Source organism: Erpetoichthys calabaricus, chromosome 15, assembly GCF_900747795.2.
Source record: "Erpetoichthys calabaricus chromosome 15, fErpCal1.3, whole genome shotgun sequence".
In the NCBI taxonomy this organism is placed as follows: domain Eukaryota; kingdom Metazoa; phylum Chordata; class Cladistia; order Polypteriformes; family Polypteridae; genus Erpetoichthys; species Erpetoichthys calabaricus.
The window spans coordinates 99,017,665-99,044,783 of record NC_041408.2 but is presented as its reverse complement, the minus strand read 5'-3'; the positions used below and the strand labels follow the sequence as shown (position 1 = coordinate 99,044,783).

Below are 27,119 nucleotides of genomic sequence, written 5' to 3'. Positions count from 1 at the left end.
CAGACTTAAATTAACATTGCCATAAACTGAAATAGACGGATATTAGATTGCACTCCAGGGTATTTCTTTTATATTACTCTTTACTAATTTTACTGATTCAATGTCTGCCTTTGGTTATATGTTAGTTTGTGCGTGTACTGCATAATGTAGCTACAATAATGAGGGTGCTGTGGTTCTCTTAGTGTAGTTTTAATACTGTTATCAGATGTCAGGACCCTCATTAAGGCAATTGGCTGCAGCACTCAAAATCACCCAATGGTAAAATCAAAATGGTCTACCAGGAGCTCAGCATAGCGGCCTTTTTTTCTTTAAAAGGAGTAAATGTGTAGATAGAAGTCAGACAAAAGAGAGGCCTAGAGAAGTTAAATTACTTGTAAATATTCAAATGAGGTTGCCTCATGGATACAGCATCATTTTGAAACCCCGTACCCATTCGTTGTGTATGTAGAGTTTGCATTTTCTCCCTGTGTATGATGTGCTTTCCTCTGGGAACTCCGGTTTTCCTTCCACATCCCTAAAGATGTGCCTGTTGGGTTAATTGACAATTCCAAATTGGTCCCAGCCTAATTAAGTGTGAGTGTGTAAATGAGAAGGACTTGCTGTGGACTGGTTGCTCCTGGCCTTGTACACCTGAATTGATTAAGCAGGTTTGTGAATATTTTATGTACTCACATATGTACAGTATATATACACTCTGGAGTGTGTTCATTTTTTGAGAGGACAATCTACATGAAAATGACTGTTTGGGTGGTACATGAGCCAGGAGGGGACTATTCACATGGGTTCCACCAGCCTGTAAATAAACAATGTAAATGCTGAACTTCTGGATCACTTCTTTCCACAGGGGAAATTGTCCTTATTACATGCAACTTGTATGTTGTTTTTAATTACAATAAAAGCACGTAAGTAAATGCCAGATTAAAAGATATTAAGTATAACACATATATTTCATCTAAATTTACTTGTATTTACAGCTTTTGCATTTAAGTTAAAAAAAAAAATCCAGAAAATCAGAGCTTCGTTTAAAGTGAAAGAAAAACAGCAATGTGGGTGGCAGAAAAGCTGTTCAGTCTATACGACCGGTCCAGAACTGTTTAGGTTATATTCCAATGGCCAAGTCAGAAAAAATATGGCATGAATCATTCTTCTATTCTAAGTCTACTAAATAATAATCAACATGAAAATGAGTATTCAATAAAATTACTGTATATCTGTGCTTAATTCTAAACTAAAATATGATAGTCTTTGTTCATCAAATTATTTCATCTCAACAAAAAAGGAGCTCCTTGTTGCACCTTAAGATATAGTATGCTACATTTTAACTGCAGTTATAATATAATTCTGTCTATCGAAAGCAATATGATTAATTATTTGCACACACTCAGTCCCATTGATTCTTCATACACACAAGCAATCTGCATCTGCTTTGAGAAGATTTATTATTATATTGCTAGCTTTAACTCTGGGTCTTTTTTATTACAAACAGCACAGTACATGACTGGAGTGTTTAACTGTCTGGTGCATTTGTGTGCTGTGATTCAGGGTCTCATTAATATTCTTATAGATTTGTTTTCTGAATGTTTACTGTACATTTTTAATTAATGATGCAGCTAGTTTCTAACACATCTTTGGCATAAATCTATACACCTAAAGAGGAGACATCAAATAAGGTTTTGGAAGACCATTTGGTACAGCTCTTATACTCAACGCAGTGAACCTGTAAAATCACTGCATACTGCTTCGGAAAATGACTGGATCTGTAAATTTACATTTGGAAAGAACTATTGATATTCAAAAAAAAAAAAACAGGTGTGACATAACTTCTTCATTCATTACGATAGGTAAAATAAATAGATCATTTGGACCAGATGGGGAATACAAATAAATATGTAAATATTAATTCATAGAACTGGCAATGAAAAATACATTATTGGCTAGACTGTGTTTCACCAGCATGTCTCGGTTGCTGTACATAACTCAATTTAGTAATTTTGAGTCCATGGAGGGTAGAATTGAATCTATTTTTCTTTTTTCTTTTTGTTTTTTAAAAGCGACAAGGATTGTCATAATTTAATTCATTTATTTACTAATTTTTGAATGTAGTGATTATTTTTAATATATAACAAATTGATGGTTTTATTTATGTTTAACTAGCAGCAATGGAGCTGGTGTGCCCAAGTGACAACAATCGAAACAAAGCCTGGGACCTGTCGAGGAATTATTAACCTCTCCCGAAAATGTTCAAAATTCTCAATGGACAAAGACCTCTGCAGCTGTTCCGCCTTATTTTCAGGGCTGCAAGCCTGGCAATAATGAACAGACGCACAGCCAAACATTTCCCCTAGGTTGCTGCTAATGAGCCTCTTCCATCACATTCATTATCTCAGCAATTTCATTTTTAACTCTGTTTACAGGAAAATGAAATCTTCATGCTCTGATGTGTGCAGATGTAACCCAAAAGCTGTTACCAACTGCAATATATAAGTCATCACTAAACAAATAAAGCACTGCAAGTGAGCTGAATAATAGATTGAGACCATGCTTTGTGATGTTCTGACTACCAAATACATGTTGGAATTAAGACTAAGATTAAACAGTGTGGCTTATTAGTTAAGGCTTCAGACTTTGCACCCTGAGGTTGTGGGTTCAGATCCTACTACTGATACTACGTGACCATTAGCAAGTCACATCACCAGCCTGTGCTCCAATTGGAAAAACAAAAGAGTTGCATCTCAAATGTTGTAAGTTGCCTTGAATAAAGGCATTAAACAAATAATAAGTAATAATAAACTTTTAATTTTTCAAAAATGAATTTATTTGAAGATTAAAACATTCCAATAAGTAACTTCACCTTCTCTGTTAATATGTTTAATAAATGGCATGTTTGTAAATGTGTTTGTGCTAAAAGAAAACACAGTCAAATACTAAGGAAGTAATCACGGTTTTAAAAATAACAAATTCTAGCCCTGATCCACTGCATTTTTGCAATAACTTAAAGCTACACCGATTATAGTTTTCCCTGTTCTTTTGGTCACAGACTCACTAAATAAAGCAATCCCACAAACAAGCCCTCTGGGGCCAATGAGCTCTCTATACACTGTCACTGTGGCCAAGGCAGCAGATGCAGCAATAGTTGGATATAACAAACCACACATGACTTGAATGAAACTGCTCAATTCACATTTACATTTTAACTTGACAATTTACACATTGTTGCCTTTTGCACATATTTCTTCATGAATTCATTTTGCAAACCCAATTTTGGTCCAGGAGTCAGCTCCAGTGGAAAAAGGTCAGAAGCAGGACGTTTGTGCAGTATACTGATTTAAAGAGTCATCCATTATAATTTGTTTTGTGCTGTGCCACTGTGCAGCCACCCTGAACATATTACAGAAGTCTGGGAAAGAACAGACCAGAGGGAATAGTCTCCTAATACAAGATTAGCAGTTACACTTGAGCTGGTTAAAACGGGCTAACCCTTTACGCACTTACAAATACATTGTGTACACTTAAATGTCAGTTCTTCATTTAACAAAGTTAAGAAGAGGGCAGTCACGTAACACCCTCTGGAGTACACATGAAGGTATATGAGGTTAATACCCAATGGTTATCAAGATGGTTTGGTGATCATAAAACCAACGTTATGGGGGATGATTCTGATGGCACACAGTAGTGATGATGTGTTTATCCTTTCCATAGACAGCAATGACATCTTGAAGAGGATGAGCAATAAAATACGACTTGACTCCGCCCATTGCAGCACAAATAAAAGGCATCTCTGACCAACCAGCAGCAGTATGATGACCCCGAAGGAAGAAAGAATTGAAGGGAGTGAGATTGACAGTAGTCGAGAGGAAATTACTATAAAATAGCCAAAGGAGTAGTAGTGGTGGCTGTTAATTGTTTACATGATCTGTACGTTCTGTTAATAAAAAAAATGGGGAACTGGGTTGGAGTTCCAATTTCTTTTGATATCCTTTGAAGTTCTTTCTCTCCTACCCAGGGGTCACGGCGGCAAGACAAAACCAAAGATTAAAACCTACGTCTAACTGCATCACTGTAAACCACCCCCAAAACAGCAAAGGAAAGGCAAAACAGGGCATTTTTAGTAGTAAATGCCTCAGACAACGTAAGGGCAAGATGATCATTAGGTATATGATTAAACCATAGAATAGATTATTTAGAGGGTAGAATCTGTGTCATATCTAACAGAATGACAATAAATGTTTACTGTTTTGCAAAATATTTGTACTGCTGTTGGTCAGTTAGTTAGGTAGAAAACATTAGTAGAGATATAGTTGATATGCCTATTGTGATATTCTAAAAAATATGGAAGTTTATATACAGTACAACATGTAGAATTTGTCCCTCATTTTGAATTATTTTAGCTAGGTGTTTCATAGCAAGATATAATGAAATTGCGTGTTATCTTTCTGAACTGTTGCTCCGTTGATATTTCGTTACTTATGAGCAAATGTGGATAACTGTTGCCCAGCACTACTGAATTTACAGACATATTAAGGTGTTACATTTTTCTAAGTGACTGGCGTGAATATAGTCATGCTAGTAGTGGGTGGTTACCTGTCATTATTTCATTTTACTCTGTTGAACATACTGTGTTATACTGAAATGATTCGACTTGTTTCTTGTTGATTCCTTGAATGAGAACTCCATACTGTATTTACCTCCCCCTACTATTGCTAGATCACCTTTAGGATTCTTGGCACATAAGCACTTCCATCCATTTAACTAGCAGTTGCAAGAGACAGACATGAGGGCCCTCTAATCAGAGAGTTGTGAGGACCTTCAACAGGGTAAGTGGGTCTTATAAGAGTGAACAGGGGGTGCCTCTTATGTCTGGCATAATTAAACAACTCTTCCTTAACAGAGAATAAGAAAATCCGGTCTGGAGTGAATTGTCTGGGAATTCTTAAGCTTGCAGCCTGACTGGTCTTTGCCTGCTTTAGTATCATTAGGTGCTGGAGACACAGTACTGTGATTTATAGGAGAATTAAGAGCAATTATTTTGTATATTTTAAAATTAAACACGTTACATAATGACAAAAACGATCTTCATGTAAATGTACATGTTTGGTGTGCAGAGTTTCTTTCATTTTGGATAGCATGCTGCTTTATGATTCCTGAATGACAGCTTGACTCTTCATTGTGGGCCCAGTTAATTAGATTATTGTGTATACTAAAGCTGTCGCACTTTGGCTCATTCCACATTCACACTCAAAATCCAAAATCCTCATGTAAACCCTATTTAATGCTGAATAAAAGAGATTAGTGACCTCCAGGCCCATCCAAATAGTTCATCCACATTTACATAGCATCAGAAGAAATGGCCTGTTAAATGCAGATTAGGGTCTCCTCATTTGCACTGGCTGCAGTGAACACTGTGAGTCTACACCCTGGAGGAATCAAGCCTTTTACTGTCAGAGGTGCGAAATCTAGGACATGACTTTTATTTTTTTAAATGAACAAACATGCCTGGTTAATATAAGCACTAAAATTTTATTACTAAGCATTAAATCAGTATTGAATAAGGCAGACTCTCTAAATTCTATTAAAGTAAATGTCTTTTGCAGGTGATCCTATTGAAGCAAGTGATATGGTAAAATTAAAATAAAAAATCTTCAAAAAGCAATATACTTTCTGTTTATCAATAGAGCCACTTAATCTGTGAAAACAAAACTGGGAGTTAAAATACATAATAAATTATGCTAGTGTAAAGTTCAAGATATTTTGTTAGTTATGTATTTAGAACTACTTTATGATTTAGAAAAGAGGTAATTTTTAAGGTTGTAGAGCAAAAATAACTTCTGTGGGCGAATGTTATATCTTCCATATCCTCATAAAAATTGCTTTCCCAAAAAGTGGAAATGAGCCAGTGTGTGACACAATCAGGAGTTGTCCCCACTAGCAAGCAAAAGAGAAAATCCAAAACTGAACAGGGCATCTCTCTATCATAGGGCACAGTCATGCAAAACACTCACGCTGATAATAAAGTCAATTCTGGATCAAAGACAAAATTCATCAAAGATAAGCATGATTCCATCTATATCTTGAACCTGCTTTTCTTCAGTAAAGGCAATATAGAAACTAACTGTAGACAGGCCATCAGTCTATTAAAATTTATTTCACATACTCACATCCACCATTTAGTGCTTGTTTAGAACCGTTTCTCCTAAAACGTTTATCTTTAGGACAAAGGAGGAAACTTCTGTATCTGTGCAAAACTCATCTGAATATGTACACATCATATATCGATCACGGTGGAAATTTCGTTCGGGTCCACAAGGCTGTAAAAATGTAGCACTATGCTGCGGTTCTGTGCCACTCTCATGTAAGATATAGACTCTAGCATGTTTAAAACAGATAAAACATTGTTACTCTATTCTAGACAAAATTGCTGTTTTTCAAAAATTCATCTGGTCATGGAAGAGTCTTGATAAGTTTATGGCAGGAACAATGGGCACAAAGCAGGACATATTCACTCTCACATCCACTTTTACTCATGTCATGCCAGCTTTTTATCATCGGTTGACCTAACAAACATGTCTTTTAGGTATGGGAGGAAACGTAGAATGCAGAGAGTGAAAAATACACACACACATACACACACAAAGAAAGCACAAACTTCATGTAGCCCCTCTTGTCCATGCGCCTCAAGCCTTTCCCAGATGCATATGGTAAGTGGGGGGGGGGGGGGGGGGGGTTAGGGGGGGGCATACTGTCATGCTCATCACATTTAAGAACCACATGCTGCATCCTAGAATCTGAGTGGGAGAGTACTGGACTAATCCTAGAAGAGATGACATGGTCCCAGCTTATTTAGCAAAGTATCATGTGTTGCCACCATCCACGTTCTTTTTCTTTTCCTGCATGTCCACAGTACTGTTCTCTTTCTCTTATGAAAGGGTAAAACACCACCATACTTGCTGAGTCAACTCTCCCTACAATCCTGGGGGATTGCTGCATGACATCTATATTTTATATATATTAATATATACACTATCACACACACACAGAAAATTAATATCCCTTCCCTTGGTCAGAATAGGTTAAGTGACTTGCTCATGGCCAGAAAGAGAAGCAATGTGGGGATTTAAAATTGCATGCTTGTGGTTTTGTGTCCAGCACCCGAGGCAGTAAACCTTCGTGCCAACTAGAATGCTGATTGTAATGCACAGTCAGATTTTCAATAACTTGTCTTTTTTCTAACAGAGTCGGAGGAAGATGTGTCTTTTGAGGTTGCTACCCAGAGGTCAGAAAGTAACAGGCCAACAATAAAAACAGTAGATACTGAAACACTGCTATCATTTAAAATAAGACCTAATATCACCATGGGAACAACCTGCGCAGAATATACTGGCTATTAGCACAGAGAGAGGGAGATCCATTAGCAGCTCCCAGAAGTTGTTGCTCCCCTAAGAGGATATCTTATTATTATTGTTTTATTTCTCATGAGCAGATCCAGCCATCCTTAATTATGGATGAATAAGTCCTGGAGGATTGATTGGCTCTTTCACATGTGAACTGTTTTCTTCATGAAAACTATTAAGAGACACTGGTATGATCCGCTGTAAAAAAATTTGTGAATGAATGCTAACTAATTTGACTTTATCACACCAAGCAATAGATATTTCAATACTAGACACTGATGTGTGTGTCTTTGAAATTTACTTCATACAATAAATGTAATTTTTCTTGTAAAATACAATAATGACAATATTTACACATTTAAATCTCTCGCCAAAATAATAAGTAATAAGTCTTTGAAGTAAATCTTACGTAGAAGAAAAACTAAAGTAGGTTTGCTGGTTATACAAAATATTGTTCATATTCTGTAAGCAAGCAGTGTACAGTCAGAGGAATCATTTATACTTAAGACTGGGCAATATGGCAAAAAATTAAAACATTAATTATTTAAAATTTATGGGCAATTTATAATTTATGTGAATACTTCAACACAGAAATAGTTTTCATCTGTTCTTGAGGGGAAAAGCAATACAAAATGAGTAGACCGTCCACATTTTGCAAATTGATAATACTACTGTATCCTTCTTAGAAATGCAAAAACATTCATATACAGTATGTGTGTGAATATTACCAAGACTCTCTGAACAATATATAAAGTCTTATTTATTATGTGCATGTTCTTCTTTTCAAGTGTGCATATGTTGGGTTCAAGTCCAAATGTCTGTTACTGGCATTTTCATTGGATAGCCATGATTCAGCCAGTTCTCTGGCACTTTTAGTATTACCTTTGAATTTTACTTGCACTGAGTCCTATTTAAATGTCTGTCCGGTTGTGTGTAAATCAGAGACCATGGCTCCTTCCTTCTGACTGCACTGCAATGTTCCTGTATACATGTGACAAGTGCTTTTGTTGTTTATCCCCGTATACAGCTGGGCATGAATCACATGGTATGTTTTAAACCATGTTCTGTGTCTCTGCTGCCAACTTCCTGCTTTTAGCATTAAAAAGGACTGTGCGCAAAGTGTTTGTAGGCTTGTGTACTATTTTGTTGCCTGATCTGAACAGGATACATACTGTACCTTCTGATACTCTGTGATGATAAGGAAGTGTGTACCAGGTGAGATGGGGGTGGGGGGTGGTGTTTGGTCAGGTTGGAATCTGGTTGGAAAATTGCTGGGGTATCCGGTGTCTCCTATGTAAGCACTGTCTGATGAATGTATCTGGGTAGCCATTTGATGTGAAAAGTTGGAAAACATAACACCTTTCATTCTTTTTAGTCTCCTTGTGGGAGTGAACTCTTCTGAATAGTGTCTTAATACAGCTCAGTTTATGCACATAATGGGTGATTGCTGGCAAAGTGTAATATTTTCTCTGTATAACACTCCTTACAATAAACCCCTGTAATCAGGGTGGTGTCGTTATGTCTTTCAATGGATATGTCCAGGAAACTGATGTGTTGGTTTATTTCTTTTTCCATAGTAGATCGCAAGGAATACTGTGTTGATTTGGTTGTGGATGTCATTCAGCTGGTCAATTTTTAATATGAGTGTGTCATGAATATGTGTGTATAAATATATATATATATATATATATATATATATATATATATATATATATATATATATATCCATCCATCCATCCATCCATCCTCTTCCGCTTATCCGAGGTCGGGTCACGGGGGCAGCAGCTTGAGCAGAGATGCCCAGACTTCCCTCTCCTCGGCCACTTCTTCTAGCTCTTCCGGGAGAATCCCAAGGCGTTCCCAGGCCAGCCGAGAGACATAGTCCCTCCAGCGTGTCCTGGGTCTTCCCCGGGGCCTCCTCCCGGTTGGATGTGCCCGGAACACCTCACCAGGGAGGCGTCCAGGAGGCATCCTGATCAGATGCCCGAGCCACCTCATCTGACTCCTCTCGATGCGGAGGAGCAGCGGCTCTACTCTGAGCCCCTCCCGGATGACTGAGATTCTCACCCTATCTTTAAGGGAAAGCCCAGACACCCTGCGGAGGAAACTCATTTCAGCTGCTTGTATTCGCAATCTCGTTCTTTCGGTCACTACCCATAGCTCATGACCATAGGTGAGGGTAGGAACATAGATCGACTGGTAAATTGAGAGCTTTGTCTTGCGGCTCAGCTCCTTTTTCACCACGACAGACCGATGCAGAGCCCGCCTGTCGATCTCACGCTCCATTCTTCCCTCACTCGTGAACAAGACCCCGAGATACTTGTATATCAATGATGAAAGCTGCAAAATAAGAGAACCTATTTCTGTGCAGACTGCTCTGTACATTTTCTTTTTTTGCAATTTGTTTTTTTTTTTTGCAGTCCTTGTTCTTCTTCTCTGTAGCACCCACATTCCTAACATTTCACTTACAGGCAACTTTCCTTAAACTCTGCAGTTTTCTTTGCAGCATTTTCTATTTTATACTCTTTACAGAACTTACCTATAGGTTAGAAACATCTTCAGCTACTGCCACAGGTCATTTTTTGGTCCAGTTTAGCTTGCAAAGCACACCAGCCTGCTTCATTCCTCTGCCACAACTACAACTCTCTGAAGTGACTTGCCAATAGAGCAGTTTCAACTTTTCTATGCTGTGAACCATCTTTACTTTCAGAATTGCAGACCTTTATGGATTATCAAGCGGCTTCATTTACTAGCGCAAGATTGAAAAGCTGGGTGGAAGTGAAGTTTGGAAATGCACGGCATCAATGTTTATTAACTTAGATTGATCAAATAATGGAAGAATCACTTGCAGTTTTGAGAGTCTACATTTACTAATATTAGATCAATCATAGAGCCGGAGGGTGATGATAGTGGTGGTGGGGATTTCAATCTCCTGGATTTATTAACAGTGGAAAACCTCAAGGACCAGCAACATGCCTGGCCTGCTTTTTGCATACTGGCAGTTGGGAATGACTGCTCTAAAGTACATGCTTTGTCTGATTCTCGCAGAGTCCAACGACCAGCAGTAACACTGCTATAGAGGAGCCATTTCCTTTAAGCATGTTCTGATAGCCCTCCAATCATTCATTACATACAGCCTGCTCGTTTATTTCTCCAATCGCAGCCTAGCCACCGTTGCAGGGCAAGAAGTTATAATGGAAATCTTTGCTGTGTTCTTCTCCCAACCCCACGTAAGGCACACTCTCTTCCAAATTTAACCATGCTCTCTAATTGGATATATAGACCCACACAGAACACCTATTGTCCACTGCCTTTTCTTGTATAATTATGTATTTTCATTTCATTTGAGTAGTATCAATGTGTAAACCTAGCCATTTCTGATTGCAATGTTGTGATGAACACATCTAAGAGATGTACATAAGTTACGCATATATTATTGGCTAAATTCACAATTTGAAGTTCAGTTTTTTTAAGAATAAGAAATATGTTTATGCTGTTCACACATCTGTAGAGAAATGTTAAAAAATATATCTCTTTACCACTGACAATTATGTTTACTTTCTTTAAGTAGCGAACAATCAAAACAGCAATTAAATTGTCTAATACTAAAGGAGAGGTTGCATTACTGTTGATCAATTATGTTTTATAGGGGTGCAATCTATTTAATTATGTTTAAAAACATTCACTGAACAGCCCTAAACAAATCAAAATGACAATGATACGCAGTACTGAACATGTTCAAAAATGATTCATTTTCTTAATAAATACATATAATGTCAGCAAAAGACTTTGTGATATCCTATACTGCCTTACTGTCCAACTGAATGGTCAATACTCTTGAAAGTTACTATTTTATTACAACTGTAATTTATACTTAAATGATCTTATTACTAAGCAAAAAACACATTTGGGTAAAGTCACTATAAAAATTACAAACAAAAGTGATCCCCTTTAAACAGTTATGTGCTATACCAACTTGAAATAAAAGAAAAACTGCATCTCCCCAAATAAATATGCATTTGGTTAAGCTTTAAAGTATATTTCTTTTCTGTTTGTCAAATGGGATTTTATTTTAAAGCACACTGCCCAGGATAAATCTGCCTGCACCCTTCTGGTATGAAATTTGTTATTTACTCGTCACTAATTGTTACATATCTTTCTATTATAAAAGAAAATCTTGAGACAAGACTATTGCCAAGAAATTTTTTCAAGTCCTGCACTCCTCTCAACCATTTTCAACTATACCCACAGTCCTCTCACCTCTCATTTGTGTGAATGCTTTTGTCAGACACAGTTCCTGCGCTCTCAGCTCTTACAAATTTTTACATTTTCCTCACTTTAAGTTCCCAATAAAAGAAGACTGATTATGTCCAAATCTTATTGAAGAATTTCATCCCGAAGGGTTATCAACAGAAGAAATGAGTACATAGGCAAACCTAGCACTGAGAAATGATGAAGTCAAACAAATTAACGTGAAAATTGTCAAGCGGTTACACGGCAAATTGGTTAAATGCATATCAATAGACTATGCTGAAACTGTTGGTGGTGATGGTGCGGAAGATGAAAACATCAACTTGCAATATCCCATAGAATATCTACAACCGTTAACACTGTCCGGTCTTCCACTTACTGGTTAAAGAAGGATGTATTGTAATGTTATTGCGTAATTTATGTCTGAGTGATGGGCTATGCAATAGGTCAAGATTACTTATATTCAAAATTGGTCGAACAATTCTGACATGTAAAATTTTAACAGACTACAAGAAAGGTAATGTAGTACATCTTCTGCGGATAACATTACACACCAAAGGAGATCTTGATATGCCATTTGTATTGAAATGTTTACAGTTTCCTGTTAGAATAGCTTTTGCTATGACAATTAACAAATCACAGGGATAAACATTCGAAAAAGTTGGTTTATTTATTAAAGAGAAAGAAACGATATTCACTCACAGGCAGTTATACATTGTGTTGTCACGGTGTAAGTCCAAACACGGAATCAAAATTCAATGCGATATTGATGAAAAGTTAATTTAAAAAATTGTTTTTACTCAAGTTTTACAGTAAAAGTGTAAGTTTAAAAAGTATTTGTGTGTTAATTTTAAAGCCAAACAGAACGAAGACATATAACGCAACATGAAACATAATTTTCTTTCAATTTATTACGTTTTACTATTTTTACTATGGTTAATTACTCACTGTAATGTAAAATAGTTAGTTGTATTATGCATATGTAACAATTCCCTTAAAAATAACAATCTTTTTAAATTGTACATCCGCTTCCCCATACGTGAGCGAGCGTTGGCAAACGAAGCAAGCAGAGGGCAAAGCCCCCTAGTCTAAATTAAATGTATTTTCATTACGAAGCATGCTTATTATTTAGACAGCTATTTTGAAATTTCTTAATAAAAATGAAAATGTTTTAAATAAATACCATTTTATTTTTTTGTCATTGTTTTATTAAAAAGCACAAAAACTGCAAGAGAACCAGGCAATTTCAATCTACATCCACTCCGTGAATAGTAATCGTGTGTTGAGGCTCTTTGGTGCAGGAAATGTCAATAGCAAATTTCTTGCTTTTGCTGATGTTGAGTTGCAGACAATTCTTTCTGTACCAAGAAACAACATTATCCACATGACTCCTCTATACAGTTCTTGAGTCTCATAAACTGCAGTCATCCGGACAGACAGTCCAGGATACCATAGGCTCATTCACTGCTTATATCTGAGCTTACCCTTAACAGAGATGGCTGGATGATATTGAAGGCACAAGAGAAATCAAAAATCATAATCTTCACAGTACTGCCATCTTTGTCCTGATGAGAATAAGCCTTGTGGAGCAGATGGATGATTGCATCCTCCACTCCAGTCTTCCAAACTGAAGTGGGTCCAGGTTGGCTAACACAAGAGGACTCATATAGTTCAGGTCTTCATGATGTGAGACATAAGTGCCACTGGTCTGTAGTCATTAGGTGAAGAGGCACCTGCCTTGTTTGGAACAGGAACAAAACAAGATGTTTTCCACAGCGGTGGCCCTTTCTGGAACCTTAGAGCAGAATGAATAAGTGACAGAGGATACCACAAAGTTGGTCAGTACAGGTCTTAAGAACTCAAGAACTGGCTCCATCTTGTCCTGCTTCTTTTTCTACGTGTTGCTTTGTTAGTTGCCTCCTTTGGTATTCAGTTATCAACAGCCCACACTTATGGTCGGAGGTGGATATATCACTGCCCATTCCAGCAGAAGTGGGTGGAATTGTGCATAAAGCAATAATGGTGTGTGGGGGACTGGTCATTGGAAGAAGGTATCAGTGAAAAGGAAAATCTATTTAAAAAATTGTTCTGAATTCTGAATACTTTTAGCCTTGCTTTTATTCTGGTGTCAGCATGTTGCCCTGTCCTTCTTCAGATAAATAACTCTTGCGTTACACGGAAGCTGAGTGGTTAGGTGTTTGTGATCATAATATAAGTAGCTGATTATACGAGTAGTTAATACACCCTGCTTTTATTTTCTCAGTGTGTTGCATACATAAAGCAGCCTTCGAGGCCTCTTTGTGACCCTTCCTTAGTTTGCAGCACATTTGAAGGGCAGGTGAGACGAGCTAGAGCCTGGGTTTACATTGAAAGCGGATAAATGGTAAATTTAAAATCCATTTTAAATCCTTTTATCTGGTTTCTAGTGGCTACTGTCATTGACAAGCCACAAGCCAGATCAAATCTAATCTTAATCAAGACTAGTAACTACTAAAACAAATCCAGAAAAACAGAGAACACAGAGCTTCTGTAAAAGGATGCTTCTTGCACAGTACTTGGATATGGATTGATTTAACATTATAAAAATTTTACAACAAATTTAAATATTTATGTTTTGATTATAAAACCATTGTTGTGGCTCTTGAAGTTTATCTTTTGGTAACTCTGTTGGTGACTAAAATAATGATGTCTCTAACTTAGTTTAAAATGAGCATTGCAAAGTACATCAGTTTATTTTCAGAATTGTGCTGTACAGTATATTTAATTTTTTTTAAATTACAGTGAAATGTTTTTACAATTCAAAAGTAAATTTTTGCTTACATACAAGGCAACAGCAAACATAGTAAAGCAAAAGGTTACTACAGTCAAGAAGCCAATTATCATGTATTGAAAAGACTTTTGAAAACTGTGCCCAAACAATATTAATTAAAATTGGTTATAGCTATATTAAGAATTAAATCAATAAGCCTTACTAATTCTAGTATTATTACTGTATTACCATGTACAAGAGACTGAGCTAAAAGCCTGAGAAGCCAGATTTAATATCTTTTCATAAATCATTAATGTGAGCAAATGAGAACCTTTCCCTGACACACTGCACAGGACATCATTTTGACTCCTTTTCAAAACAGGATAAAGCTGCCCACTATTTTGCTGACAGGAAAGCATTAGATTTATTATTTGTAGATTTTTCCTTTTTTTTTTTTTTGGTTGGAATCGATCCCTATGCCTGCTGCTGCACAATGTAGTGTACATTCAGAATTCAAATGAGGAAAGGAAAACCTTAACCCAGCAGCACAGACAAAGGAAAATGAAAGCACCGTGTTGAGACTTCCAGCTTTTAGGGCAATATGATATGCATGAAGGCACACAGCTACCTAGTGAGGTGTCACACTTTCCCTTCCATGTACATTACTCATACCTGGGTTCATCACTTATGAACACATCATTTGAGGAAAATGCTCTGAGCAAAGATCAAGGTGTGAGTTAAACAAAGAAACAACAGGATCCAGCAAAATTCATCAAACATGCTCTTTCTCCCCAGGGACGTCTTTAACATATCAACCAGTGTACCAAGAGGAGCATATTAAATTTCTCCTGAGGACAGCATTATGTAGCAACTGTTCAATGAAAGGAAGCATTCAATAATAATGCCTTTTAAAAATATAACATCACTAACAAATTATTGCAGATAAAAACACATCTAATAATCTAAACAATTACTAGTGTAGTAGATATTTTTAAGCCATTGACAAATACACCTGTAGACAATGAACATCCAAACAGAAACTCTTTTGTAGATGCATCAGTCTTTAGTTTACAAGGTACTTTGCATATCCATGATATCACCAGGAGCTGGTGGTTCAGCATTCCCCTAACTGTATATATAGAATTCTGCATCACATAGTCCACTAAATCAAGAAATATCACTTACAAGTCATACGTATTACACACAGATTTGAATATACTGTATAATGGGAGGTCTGAAACATGAAAGTACACCTTATAGAAAGAGCCTAGGAGTCAAAGTGTGGTTGTTACTATTAATATCAAGACAGTCTGCAGAATCATATGTGGAGTATACGTCAAGGGCAGTTATGCTTAAGTTACATAATGGAACAGTGAGGTCTCATCTGGAGTACTGTGCACAGTTTTGATCACATTATCACACAAAAGATATAGTAAGATATAGTAGCGCTAGAGAAATTCCAGAGAAGAGCAATTACACTGATTCCAGGACTAAGAGATAAGAGCTATGAGAAGTGATTGAAGGAGTTGAACATTTTCAGTGTAAGGAGATACTAAGAGGTGACATGTGATCAAAATGTTTTAAATCATTAAAGAAACTAGAAATGTGGATTCCAACTCTTACTTTAACATACATTCTTCAACAAGAACATGGGGACATGGTTTTAAACTTGATATGGACCAATTATCCACAAATATCATAATGTTTGTTTTCATTCAAAGAACCATAGCCACATGGAAAAAATTACCAAGTGCTATAGTAGAGAGTGGGATTTTAAGGATCATCAGATCTCAACTTGATGTTATTTTGAACAATTTAGGTGACTGTAACGGACAACATTGTTGGGCTGAATAGCCTGTTCTTGTCAAAATTGTTCTGATGTTGTACTGGGATAAGCTTCAGCCATCCCAAGAGCCCAGAGTTAAAAGGGTTTGGAAATGTAATGCCATGTTTGTCTTTGTCACACTTCTCAATGTGTTAACTGTCCATTAATTTTTGCTAAATTATTTTATTAACAATCTGTTATACAATCTTTCAAATAAAACATCACAGAATGTGTGCTATGTTAACTAAAACCTACAGTCAGCAAACTGGCTGTTTTGTTCTTAAACTACCATAAATTGAATTATGAAAGTGAAAAAAATAAGCTAAAGCAACATTTCCTTTATCAGATTAGAAAGAATAAATGAGAACATAACAGACACTAACAAAACACATAAAACAATTACAAAAAATATTATGTTAAATAGTTCAGCAGGCTATGTGTTTGCTCATTCCAACCAGCTCACATTGGCTCTCAATAAATAATAATTATAATAATCAAGCAAAGTGCTCAGCTTGAGATCCTCTACCCCAAATGTTCTTTTCTCACAAGGGTATGTATAACAAATGACCCCAATTTCAGGTACTGACCTTTCTTTTATAACCCATTAGCTTCCAGGTGTAACAACTGTAAATCAATTAAGTATTAAACAATAACATGCAAAACAATTATCAATAAACCATAAACATAGACCACAATTAGACAGGAAAGCCAGCAATAAAGCAATTATATGGAAATTGTGCTCAATGCCAACTACCTGCACAGTACTCATCATCCTTCCATACACCCACCCCTTCACAAAAATTCAATTTAGGAAATTAAGGCAATTAAAAATTATAATCTATAGAAAAATATTGCTTCTATTAATCTTACAAAAATGTTTCAGAGATAATGCAAAGAGAGGAATACAATAAAATGTGGTTCAAAGGAAAAGTCATAGTGCTACTGTGTATTAAGGCTGCCTGATAAAAGCGGCATTTTAAAGGCTATTGAAGGGTCTATGGTGCAGAGATATCAGGAGCTGCTGCAGGAAGTTATAACCTGGTGAACTTTTAGCAGTTTAGGGCCACACCTGACCCTGGGAATGATTTTGAGAAAGAAAAGACTTCAACATGGGGTCAAGGTCAACAGAGAGCCCGACAATTAAGAATTGGATAGTATAGTAGTACTTTGGTGGGTAAGTGGGGAAGCCCCCCACCTAACAGACATGGATCAACATCCAGAACCAGAAGGACTGCAGGTTTGTTGCTTTATCTCATTAGATGTACTTGTGTTCTCTTTTCTTTGTCTATCCCTGGATGCTTCATTTTATTAGTTTTGCCGAATAGACAAATCAGGATTAAACTACTAAATAACTACTACTTGTTTTTTACTGCAATATATTCAAATAAGCTCCAGTGAATTAATACTGAACTGTGAACATTTTTTTCTATGAAGATAAATATTTACTTACAAATATTTCATTCACTGAGCAACAACCGCGTAACTCTGCTTTATATATTGATTTATAAATTCTATGTATTTTGTCTAGGTTTACGTTCAATATATTTTCTTTTTGTTTCAGTGTATAACACATTATAATCCTAGGTTAAACTGACCATCTAGTTTGTAAATCAGGTCCTTGGCTGGATGCATCTCTCCCTAGTGAAACTGGATGCAGTACAGGCAGACATTCTTGACAAGATAAGGTGTTTTGTACATACTGTACTTTTATGATTAAAGCTTCTGTGACAAGCCATCTCTTCAGAGCAGTTAGCTGATTATCTGTGAGCAACATCATGGGATGGAAATGGCATAAAGAATGGACCGCTGAAGTCCAAGGTATAATTATAAAGAAGTTCATCTGTCTGGAGAAGTCCACTGTCTGGAGGTCACCCAACTGGTTTGCTCAAGCAAAACCTAGTGATTCCTAGTCTGGAGTACAGTTGAGGGAATGGTTGTGCAACCACCACTCATAATCAGTACTCAAGTGTGTGTATATGAGAGTAGGGTGCACTACAGTAGGCCAACCCACACCAAACCCAGTGAGCTCCAAATACCCCACGATAATACACTAGTATAGGCACAGTGTTGTGCAGTTTTGTTCTCCTTGGCGTTATTTTTAGTGTGGGGACTTCAATAATGACTTATCTTATTCTTCTTATGTTCCTTCTTTGATCCAAAGGTTGGTAAACACGGCCTCACAATTCCCCTTATCTCTTGCCTTTCTTTTTGTTTCCCCTCATTCTTTTATTTTATTCACTTATTATAATATAATTCACTTAATAATTATAATTCATTTATTATAATAAGTTTATATCACTATAAGAAAGAAGTCTACAACAAAACATGCCAAAGATCATGGAGGTTTTACCAAAGTCAAATATCATAACACAGTCATTTAAATTTTAAACACCTGAGCCTCTACCAACTATACTCATCTTTCATCCATGACTGTAAATAAAGCTAAATGCATCAATAACCCTACCATTGGATTTGATGATGATGACTCAATAACTGCAGCTGATTAGCAACCCCACTGTGACAGCATAAGAAAGAGACTAAAGTATCAAACTGGACGAAGGATGTGACTTTACATTAATTACAGTCACCTATCTCAAATGCTACCATAATAACAAACTAGAACACTCTGAACATTTAATACACTACTGTATGTGGAACTGCAGTTTTCCATGTTTTAGTATTTTACTCTTTAAGAAGAAGGGAATAAGGTTTCCAGTGCACTCAGCAACATTTAGCAAATAAGCACATATGCACACAATATACTATGCCACCAGCATACGTTTGGCATAGACACAACGTAAAACTTTACATCTCAAGTTCAATAATTCTAATCTAATGTAAGAAATGTATTCATCTAATGTGTACTTCAGTCAGATTTCATTAAGGGGTACCATAGAATTATTATAAGGTGCTAAAGCTGCGTCATCTTTGTTTTGTGAAGTCAAGTACCAACCACCTCCTCCCTGAATTTCTACTAAAGTACTTTATCATTCTCTGTTAATTATACTAAAAATTATATGAAAAATCCATCAATTGATTCTGCTATTTCCATCTATCTGTCTTTTTCTTTCAATAGTATACCATTTTTAGTCTAGCAGTCTTTTTTCTTTCAACAATACGCCAGATTTATGTAATAATAATATCAAATGTATCAGAATGAAGAACAACTTACCTGATCGTCCATCTCTCTGAAAGTCGACATGATACCATTCTCCGTCATTCACTTTCTTGTTTACTGCTCGTGTTTTAATTGTGCCCGATCCCATTTCAAGAAGAAGGTACAAGTGGCCATCTAGCATTTCTACGGCAAAGAAATCTACTTTCATAGTCTGGGGGTTTTTGGCATCTTTTTGCTGTTTTGGCTTGCCATGACTGAAGAGAAGAAGCCCATTAGGTTCAGTTGTGCGGAAATCAAAAGATATTGACCCTGTTTTCTTGGCGTTCCATTTATTCAGTGTGATATAAGACTCTGGGGTTTCGAATGTAATGGGGTCCAAAGTTGCCACATTTTCACACTTAAATGCCACCACACCATGAATCTTCATTTTGCCATCACCTTGTTTGGCAAGTCGGGACAACTCAAGTCTCACATCATTGTTTTTATATACAACCTGTACAAAAAAGAAAGTTTAAAGGTTAGACTAAGAAAATCATTTTATTTACAGAACATTCCGACAATAAATTATCCCAAGCTTTGTTTCTCTAATACAATTTCATTTTTTAAATGTATTCCATTATATACAAACTTAAAATGAACAAAAAGAAATAATCTGTTTAACACATAAAACTGGAATTTATAATTAGCTGTATTCATCCATATATCCATCACTTTTCTCATACAGTACCACTTAGTTCAATACAAAACTGTACATATATTCAGTAAAACCTATAGATTATCTGTCACTTGATTCACCATCAGTCTCTGTTAATCTTCATGGCCAAAGAAAAAAAAAATTGTGTACACCATCGCCTACCTATTACTGTACTGCTACTGCCATGCGGTACGCTGCAAACTATGCACATTGGAACAACTTTCCCTTGTGCTAGCTGGTAGTGTTCTTCCCCAGCACCATGTGTCATGCCACATTTTGAAATCATAGTGTCAGTTAGGTACCTTCTTTCCTCTTGCTTGGATGAGATTGAGGCTTGGATGTCCAAGAACTTCCTCAAAATGAACAGCACCAAAACTGAGGCTCTTTTAATTGGTATCCCCCATCAACTTCGTTCCTCCATAAGTTGTATTTCTTTTTCTGACCGTACCATTGCCCTCTCCCCTTCAGTTACAAATTTGGGTGTCAAGTTAGACTCCCATGTGTCATTTGATATACATATCCATCACCTTTGTAAAATTGCATTCCTTCATCTCCAAAAGATAGCCAAACTCTGTCCCTGCCTCTCCTGTTGTGATGCTGAAAAGATGGTTCATGCCTTTGTCTCCTCCAGGCTGGACTATTGTAATGCACTCCTCATTGGGATCCCCAACAAGAGCCTTCAAAAGCTACAACAAATTCAAAATAGTGCTGCAAGGATCCTGATAAGGGTGCGGAAATATGACCACGTTTCACCCATCCTTCGGTCACTTCATTGGCTCCCTATTCACCTCCATATTGAATACAAACTTGGTCTGCTAACTCACCAGTGTATCCATGGAAATGCTCCACAATATCTTAAGGAACTCCTTATAGTGCAATCCACTACAAGAAACCTCCGTTTTGCAAATACCTACCGCCTTCGCCCCCCTATAACCAAACTTCACACAATGGGTGACCGAGCCTTTGTAGCCGCTGCTCCACGGCTCTGGAATGCCCAACCAGAGAGCCTAAGAACACAGCAGATTGTGGGCTCTTTTAAAAAACAGCTAAAGACTTTTCTACTTAGGAAAGCATATTAACAAGAATGCTATTAATTATTGTTGTTTTATCTCTGTTTTTAACTTGTTTTGCCTTTGTTTTAACTTTTTATGTAGCACTTTGATATTTACTACAAATGTAAAGTGCCCTATAAATAAAATACATTATTATTATGGTGTTTCATAGCTTATATCTTTTGTTATAATTAATTTACTATACATTGTTATGGCCCATTAATGTAAGTGTTGGAATTGTCACAAAAAATTAACATTATTAAATTTTTACGAGTAACAAAAACAACTGAACAAAATAAAATGCGATGCTGGCGAAAAAAAAAAACTTGCTCAAAATGGTAAACCCTAACAGTAATATTATTCTGTATTATTGCTAATGTATTAATGTTAATGTTCTTCTGTACTGTAATTTTCTTTTTAAATTCTTCTATATTATGTTTTGTTAATATATTGTGATGTGCAGGAAGCTTGTGATGCACTGTGGGGGAGCAGAAAGGGTGGAATGCTGTGTAAGTGATGGGACTGGATGAAGGGCTTCTGTTCTGAAAGGGGCAGACACGTCCGTTAGGAGATGAGTGATAGGAGAAGTTAGGAGAATAAAATAGGTGTGGCAGAAGGAAGGTTTGGGTATGGAGATAGGATACAATAAGCAGGAGTGTTTGTGGTATAGAAAAAGACAGAACATGACTGTCAGGAGAAAAACTGATTGGCAGGGAAAGCTTTCTTTTATTGTTTTGGAGGTGTGCTCCATATCCCAATTAATGGAGTATCAGACAGGGCACCATTTGTTAAGGAATGAAGACTCCAAGTAAAACATAAAAAACTCCAGTACCTCAGAGTTCTGTTTGCTTATTATGCTGGTTGTTACAATAGTATATGAATTAATTAATTTTGTTAATACTATATTATATTTTGTTAATATAGTTTTGTTTTGTAAATAAATACGACTATTCACTAATCTACTGTATATCCTTTTTAAAGTAGCTGTTCTGTTATCTGTCTTTTCTCTTAACCATCACAACCTTGGTACCAACCCCTGACGGATAATCGAAGTTTTATTGTATAAAGGTTGCTTGATTTAACCAAGTTCTGTGGGGATATGTTTTGCCTACATGTCACAATGTAATGAAAAAGGCAAACCAAAAAACATCTTTTTTTATTAACTCACAGAAACAAAAACTATACTACAGAATTTACAGTTAGCTATTTAACCAAAATTCTTTTCATATATATATATGAATACATATTAGTATACTGTATTGTTCCCATTCAGATCACTTAACTGAACTACAAAAGAAATAGAAAGTAACAGAAAGATGAAGAACGGCTACTCTTGGAACATCACAGTTTAGTCAGCTAGATTGAGAGCTTTTGTCCAGCATTTATTTTAAAGAATATTAAGACACTGTTGAAAAACACTGAAAGATTCTGAAATTGGAGTCACAAGCTAGTAGTGTAACACAAGGTTTCATGATAATTTGTTCAGAATGTAATGATTTTCCATTTGGTATTGTATTGAAGAAGGTTGTTTCACAGTGAGGATTACTGGTAACTCTGATAGTTCAGTTAATAGGCATAGACAGCAGTGCAATATGTTTAGAACATGACGACAAAGCTAAAATATATGCTTAAAGAAATTACTTACATCAAGGTTTTAATCCCCTGTATATGTTTCCAACAATCTAGGTGTAGAGAGAGATGAGCTGATATACTGTTTTAAAGTAAATTAATCTACGTCGGGCATAGACTGAGGGGGAGTGCATCCTATCAAAAGTTACTTTCTGTTCATTATCTGAATGTCTAACTGAGAGACTGCCTGTTCACTGTGTTGTTACAAGTTATGTAAAATGCATTGGTACAGTATTGACATCATTTCTTTAACAGGGGTTTGATTTTGAAGTAGCATCAGCTCCAGCAGACCCCCGTGACCCTGTAGTTAGGATATAGCGGGTTGGATAATGGATGGATTGAATGGGTAATCTAACACTTTAATATTTGATGACTAAAGTAGTGATATATTTAAATTTTGACCAAGTTACGGTATTTTATAAAGCTGATGTCACATTACAAAACTTCTAGTCAAGGGGGATGTCAAACCTGATGACTATCGTTGCTGATTTGCTGACAGAGTATGTCAGATTACATGACTACAAACTGTTGGGTACGTCAACTCAGATGACTGTATAACACATTTCTAGCACCGTTTCTCATTTCTAAAGTATCACACTCATGTCCCTTTTTTCTGACAGCCAAAAACATGTTCCCTGACAACGCAAGTGCTTATGTAAAGCCATTAGATGTAAATCTAGTTCAGCCACTATCTCTGCCTTTTTTTCCATTTAGTCATGGTATGTAAAACACAAAACACCAGGCCTCTCTTCTGTTAATGAGTTCCAAAACACTCACATTCCTTACTCCTAGTAACTGCATTATAAGCATTGTCGTTCCAGCACTCATTGGCTGTCGGCTCTCAGTAACACACAAGCCCACTCCTGTGACTTAAGGTAAAATCAAACCTTTTCATTATGACGGGGCAAGTTGCAGACAGGTTGGACAGAGTTTCTGGGTATATCAGACTACAAGATTGATGTTCATGGGGGCACACTGCCAATTCTTCTTATTCTATAAGATTATATAAAGAAGGCTGCAACGGAAAATGGCTGCAAAAGTTATGTAATGTGACATGGTCTGAAATGTATTTATCATTTTAAAAGGTTTTTAAGTTGTAAGTGATATTTTTTTCCTGATATGTTAAATGTAGTTGCATGTGCAGTATCTGCTGTGTTATCCTTTTGTCTGCTTTCCCTCTGTACTTATAGTATGACTAACTTGATTTAAGCAATAGTTGTTCAGTTTCTTTACTTAAATCGAGATTGTACTTCGATTGGAAGGTTATTCATTTAATAAAGATTTGGGGTTGTTGAATTTTTATAAACTGTCACTTTTAGAGTGAAGATTTAGAGATAGTTCCTCTTTAGGACCTCTTTAAATGTTTTCAACTACTGATAAGAAGTTACTTCAACAAAGAAGCTAATTTGTGAAGGCATCATTTGAAAAAGTCATCATGCAATCAAGAGTGAAAGGATTCATCAGTTTTTCATAATACCAGATGGTTATCTGGAGTGTGAGTAGAAATAATAGCTGCACCACAGTTGCATATTAAACATGGGGAGAGAACAAGTTCTCTTAAATACGAAAATAATCAAGGTCTGAATAAATATGATGCACAAAAGGAAAAAAAAGAATGTTGCTTTGAGTGTGGGTATAGAAACCATCAAAAATTAAATATGTTTTTGTTAGTTTCAAACTACTAGGGTGAATTTTAGTAATAAAGATATGTCAAGAGAATCCATTGTGCAGTATAAAGTTTAATTAAAGTTTCCTGTCAGTATTACTTATTAGTAATGAGAGAAAACAGATAAAACATTATAGTCCCAGTAGTAGTATTTTTTTCATTCTCATACAAAATACAAAATAGTCAGAATTAGAATAAACTAAAACTAAATTTTATACTGGTCCATCACAATACAACCTCTTTCAGAGATGTACAGAAAAAGAATTCTATACTGATTTAGTCAATTTTACCTGTAGTATACTTTCTCTTGCATTATTTAAAAAAAAAAAAGTAATTGTCATGATGACGGCAAACCCTTGTTATAGGCTCAATTATTCAAATATGTAAAACAAAGGTGGCATCAGCACAAGTACAAATCATATTTTTTATGTTCCTTTTACAAATAAAACACTACCTAAAAAGTGCTATGTAAAGAAAGCTGTGCCAGAACTTGTGTCTTCCCATGTATCCATCACCAAGCCTTTTTAATTTAGCCCAGGGTCATGAAGAAGCAGAGTCTACCTTGACAGTAAAGAACTGAATACAAGACCCAATCCTGGACAGGGCACCAGTTCATCAAAGAGCTCTGTCAACTTTTGAGTTACTGCTTGGATTTTCTTTTCATCATTTTGAGTACTCTTAGAGTTTGGCTTAATGTAGTAACCTTTTAGGATATATTATTTTAGGGGATGCTCAAAATCATTATGACATTTTTTATAATGAAAGATTGTTTATGGAAATCTTAGTGCTTTTTGTATTACTTTCAGCAAGAGAATGCAAACCATTTATTTATTATAACTCAATCCTGACCTATTTTTAAATGCCACTGACATAAAAAGAGATGAAAGCATTCAATGTTTCAACAAAGAAGTTATTGATAAAATACTCTATGATTTTTGGCTATCCTTCAGTGTAATAGGGAATAAATACAGTAAACTATATAGATCAATAGTTATTCCACTATACATTATGTCTTGGCATAGTACATATTTATTGCAAATAAGTTACTTTGCAGATATGCATTTTATTTTTTAATCTTGAAGACACTTTTTAGTTCTACAAGCACTGCTTTCTATTAATACTTAAATCAAATCCTGCTAGGAAAGGTTTTGTTGCTAACTGTGAACCATTTCAATTCAGTGAAATTGATTATTACTATTATTATTATTATTATAAGTAGGTCACATTTTCCCATTTGGAAAAACCATTGTAGTTTACTGTTATACTGGTGTTTATAATTTGAAAATCCTGTTCTTTACTAAATTTTTAAAAAAAAAGGGAAACACTTCACTGAGAAAATAAAATACAAAAATCTCCACCCTTCTGTTTGGTGCACAGGTAACAAAAACACTGAAATAACTTATCTAAAGTTATTTTGAAGCATGTACAAAATTAAACATTGTCTACGGGAAAGTAAATTTTTATACAACATGCAGTCAATAACATTTTTACTGTTTTAAATCCTGGCTGTGCTATTGTAACTTAGTTACAATTACAGTATGTATGCAAACTCACTAGTGTTAAATTAACATTTAAATTGTTTACTTGAAAAAATGGTTTATAAATAAAAACTTTTAAAGGTTGTTTTGACATCATGTTAGTTTAACACTGTCTATCTCGCTGTGCACTGCAGTTACCTGAACACAATGAAGAATTTTACTCTCATTTCTGCTGGTGGACACGTCCACTGTAACTGAGATCAAGTATGTCTTTACCACCTTTTTTCTGGTTGTCTACAACATGGAAATAAAATATATGTTTGTCAAGGTTTGAAGGACCCCAAACTCCTACTCACTCCTTGTTAACTTTTTGATGTATGTTTGGTTATCTATGTGATAAGAAACTCTTTAACATTCCCTTGACAAGTTTCCATTTTGTCCATGTGCTTTTGTTGAAGAAAATATTTTATAGTATCAGTTGGGATCCACTGAAAATGAAACCTCCTAAATAATATAAAATAAAAATAATGACCACAAGTCAGAAATTGCACATTGATTTTAAATGTGAGGGGGTGTAAAATAATATAAATATGATTAAGTAGTGCACACATTCTCTGATAATCATTTTTGCATTAACATTAAAAGCACCACAGCTGCTACCAACTGGGATAGTGTTTTTAAATCTTTAATTACATCATTAGTGTGAATGCCAGGCTCCTGTTCTTCTTTGACTTTTCCTAAATTGCTGCACTTCAAATGCCCTTGATGTTACAACTCTGAAATTCTCTTTACAAAATGTGATTGATGATATTTTTCTTTTGTTTTTCTTTATACAAAAACACCCCCTATTACCACCATAAGCAACGCCACTGAACATTGGTATCCAGGTGTGAATCACTGTTTCTCTCCTTTGACTTTCACTTGACTGCAATTGCATATCCTTTTTACCTCAACAAATCCTCTCCTGTTGCTGCTATCAACATTACTGAACATTGCTTCCCAGATGTGAATTACTGACTGTCTTCAGCAGACAACTATAAGATAATGAACAAAAAATATCACACTTATAATTGCTCAGATTGTTTCACTACATGTAATAAAGAAAAAAAAAGAAAAACAAAAATTTGAAAAGTGTCATTAATCCATGTATTTTAGCTCGGCAAAAGACAACTATAAACTCACTTGAAATGACATTGCAATGTTTTCACACACTGTGAAAAACAAAGTACACAGCCAATATGTGAAGTAGTACATACTAGACAGCACCAT

At 35.8% G+C, this 27,119-nt stretch overlaps 1 protein-coding gene across 22 annotated transcripts in view; it reads right to left on the bottom strand.

The window, feature by feature from the left end:
• The window catches only part of nrxn1a (neurexin 1a), a 1,087,315-nt gene that overhangs the window by 639,693 nt on the left and 420,503 nt on the right, over positions 1-27,119 (bottom strand). For all 22 annotated transcript variants that reach the window (XM_051919388.1, XM_051919392.1, XM_051919399.1 and 19 more), the window contains one exon: positions 19,386-19,824. In XM_051919388.1, coding sequence (XP_051775348.1) covers positions 19,386-19,824 — 439 coding nt within the window. The remainder of the gene's footprint in view (positions 1-19,385; positions 19,825-27,119) is intronic.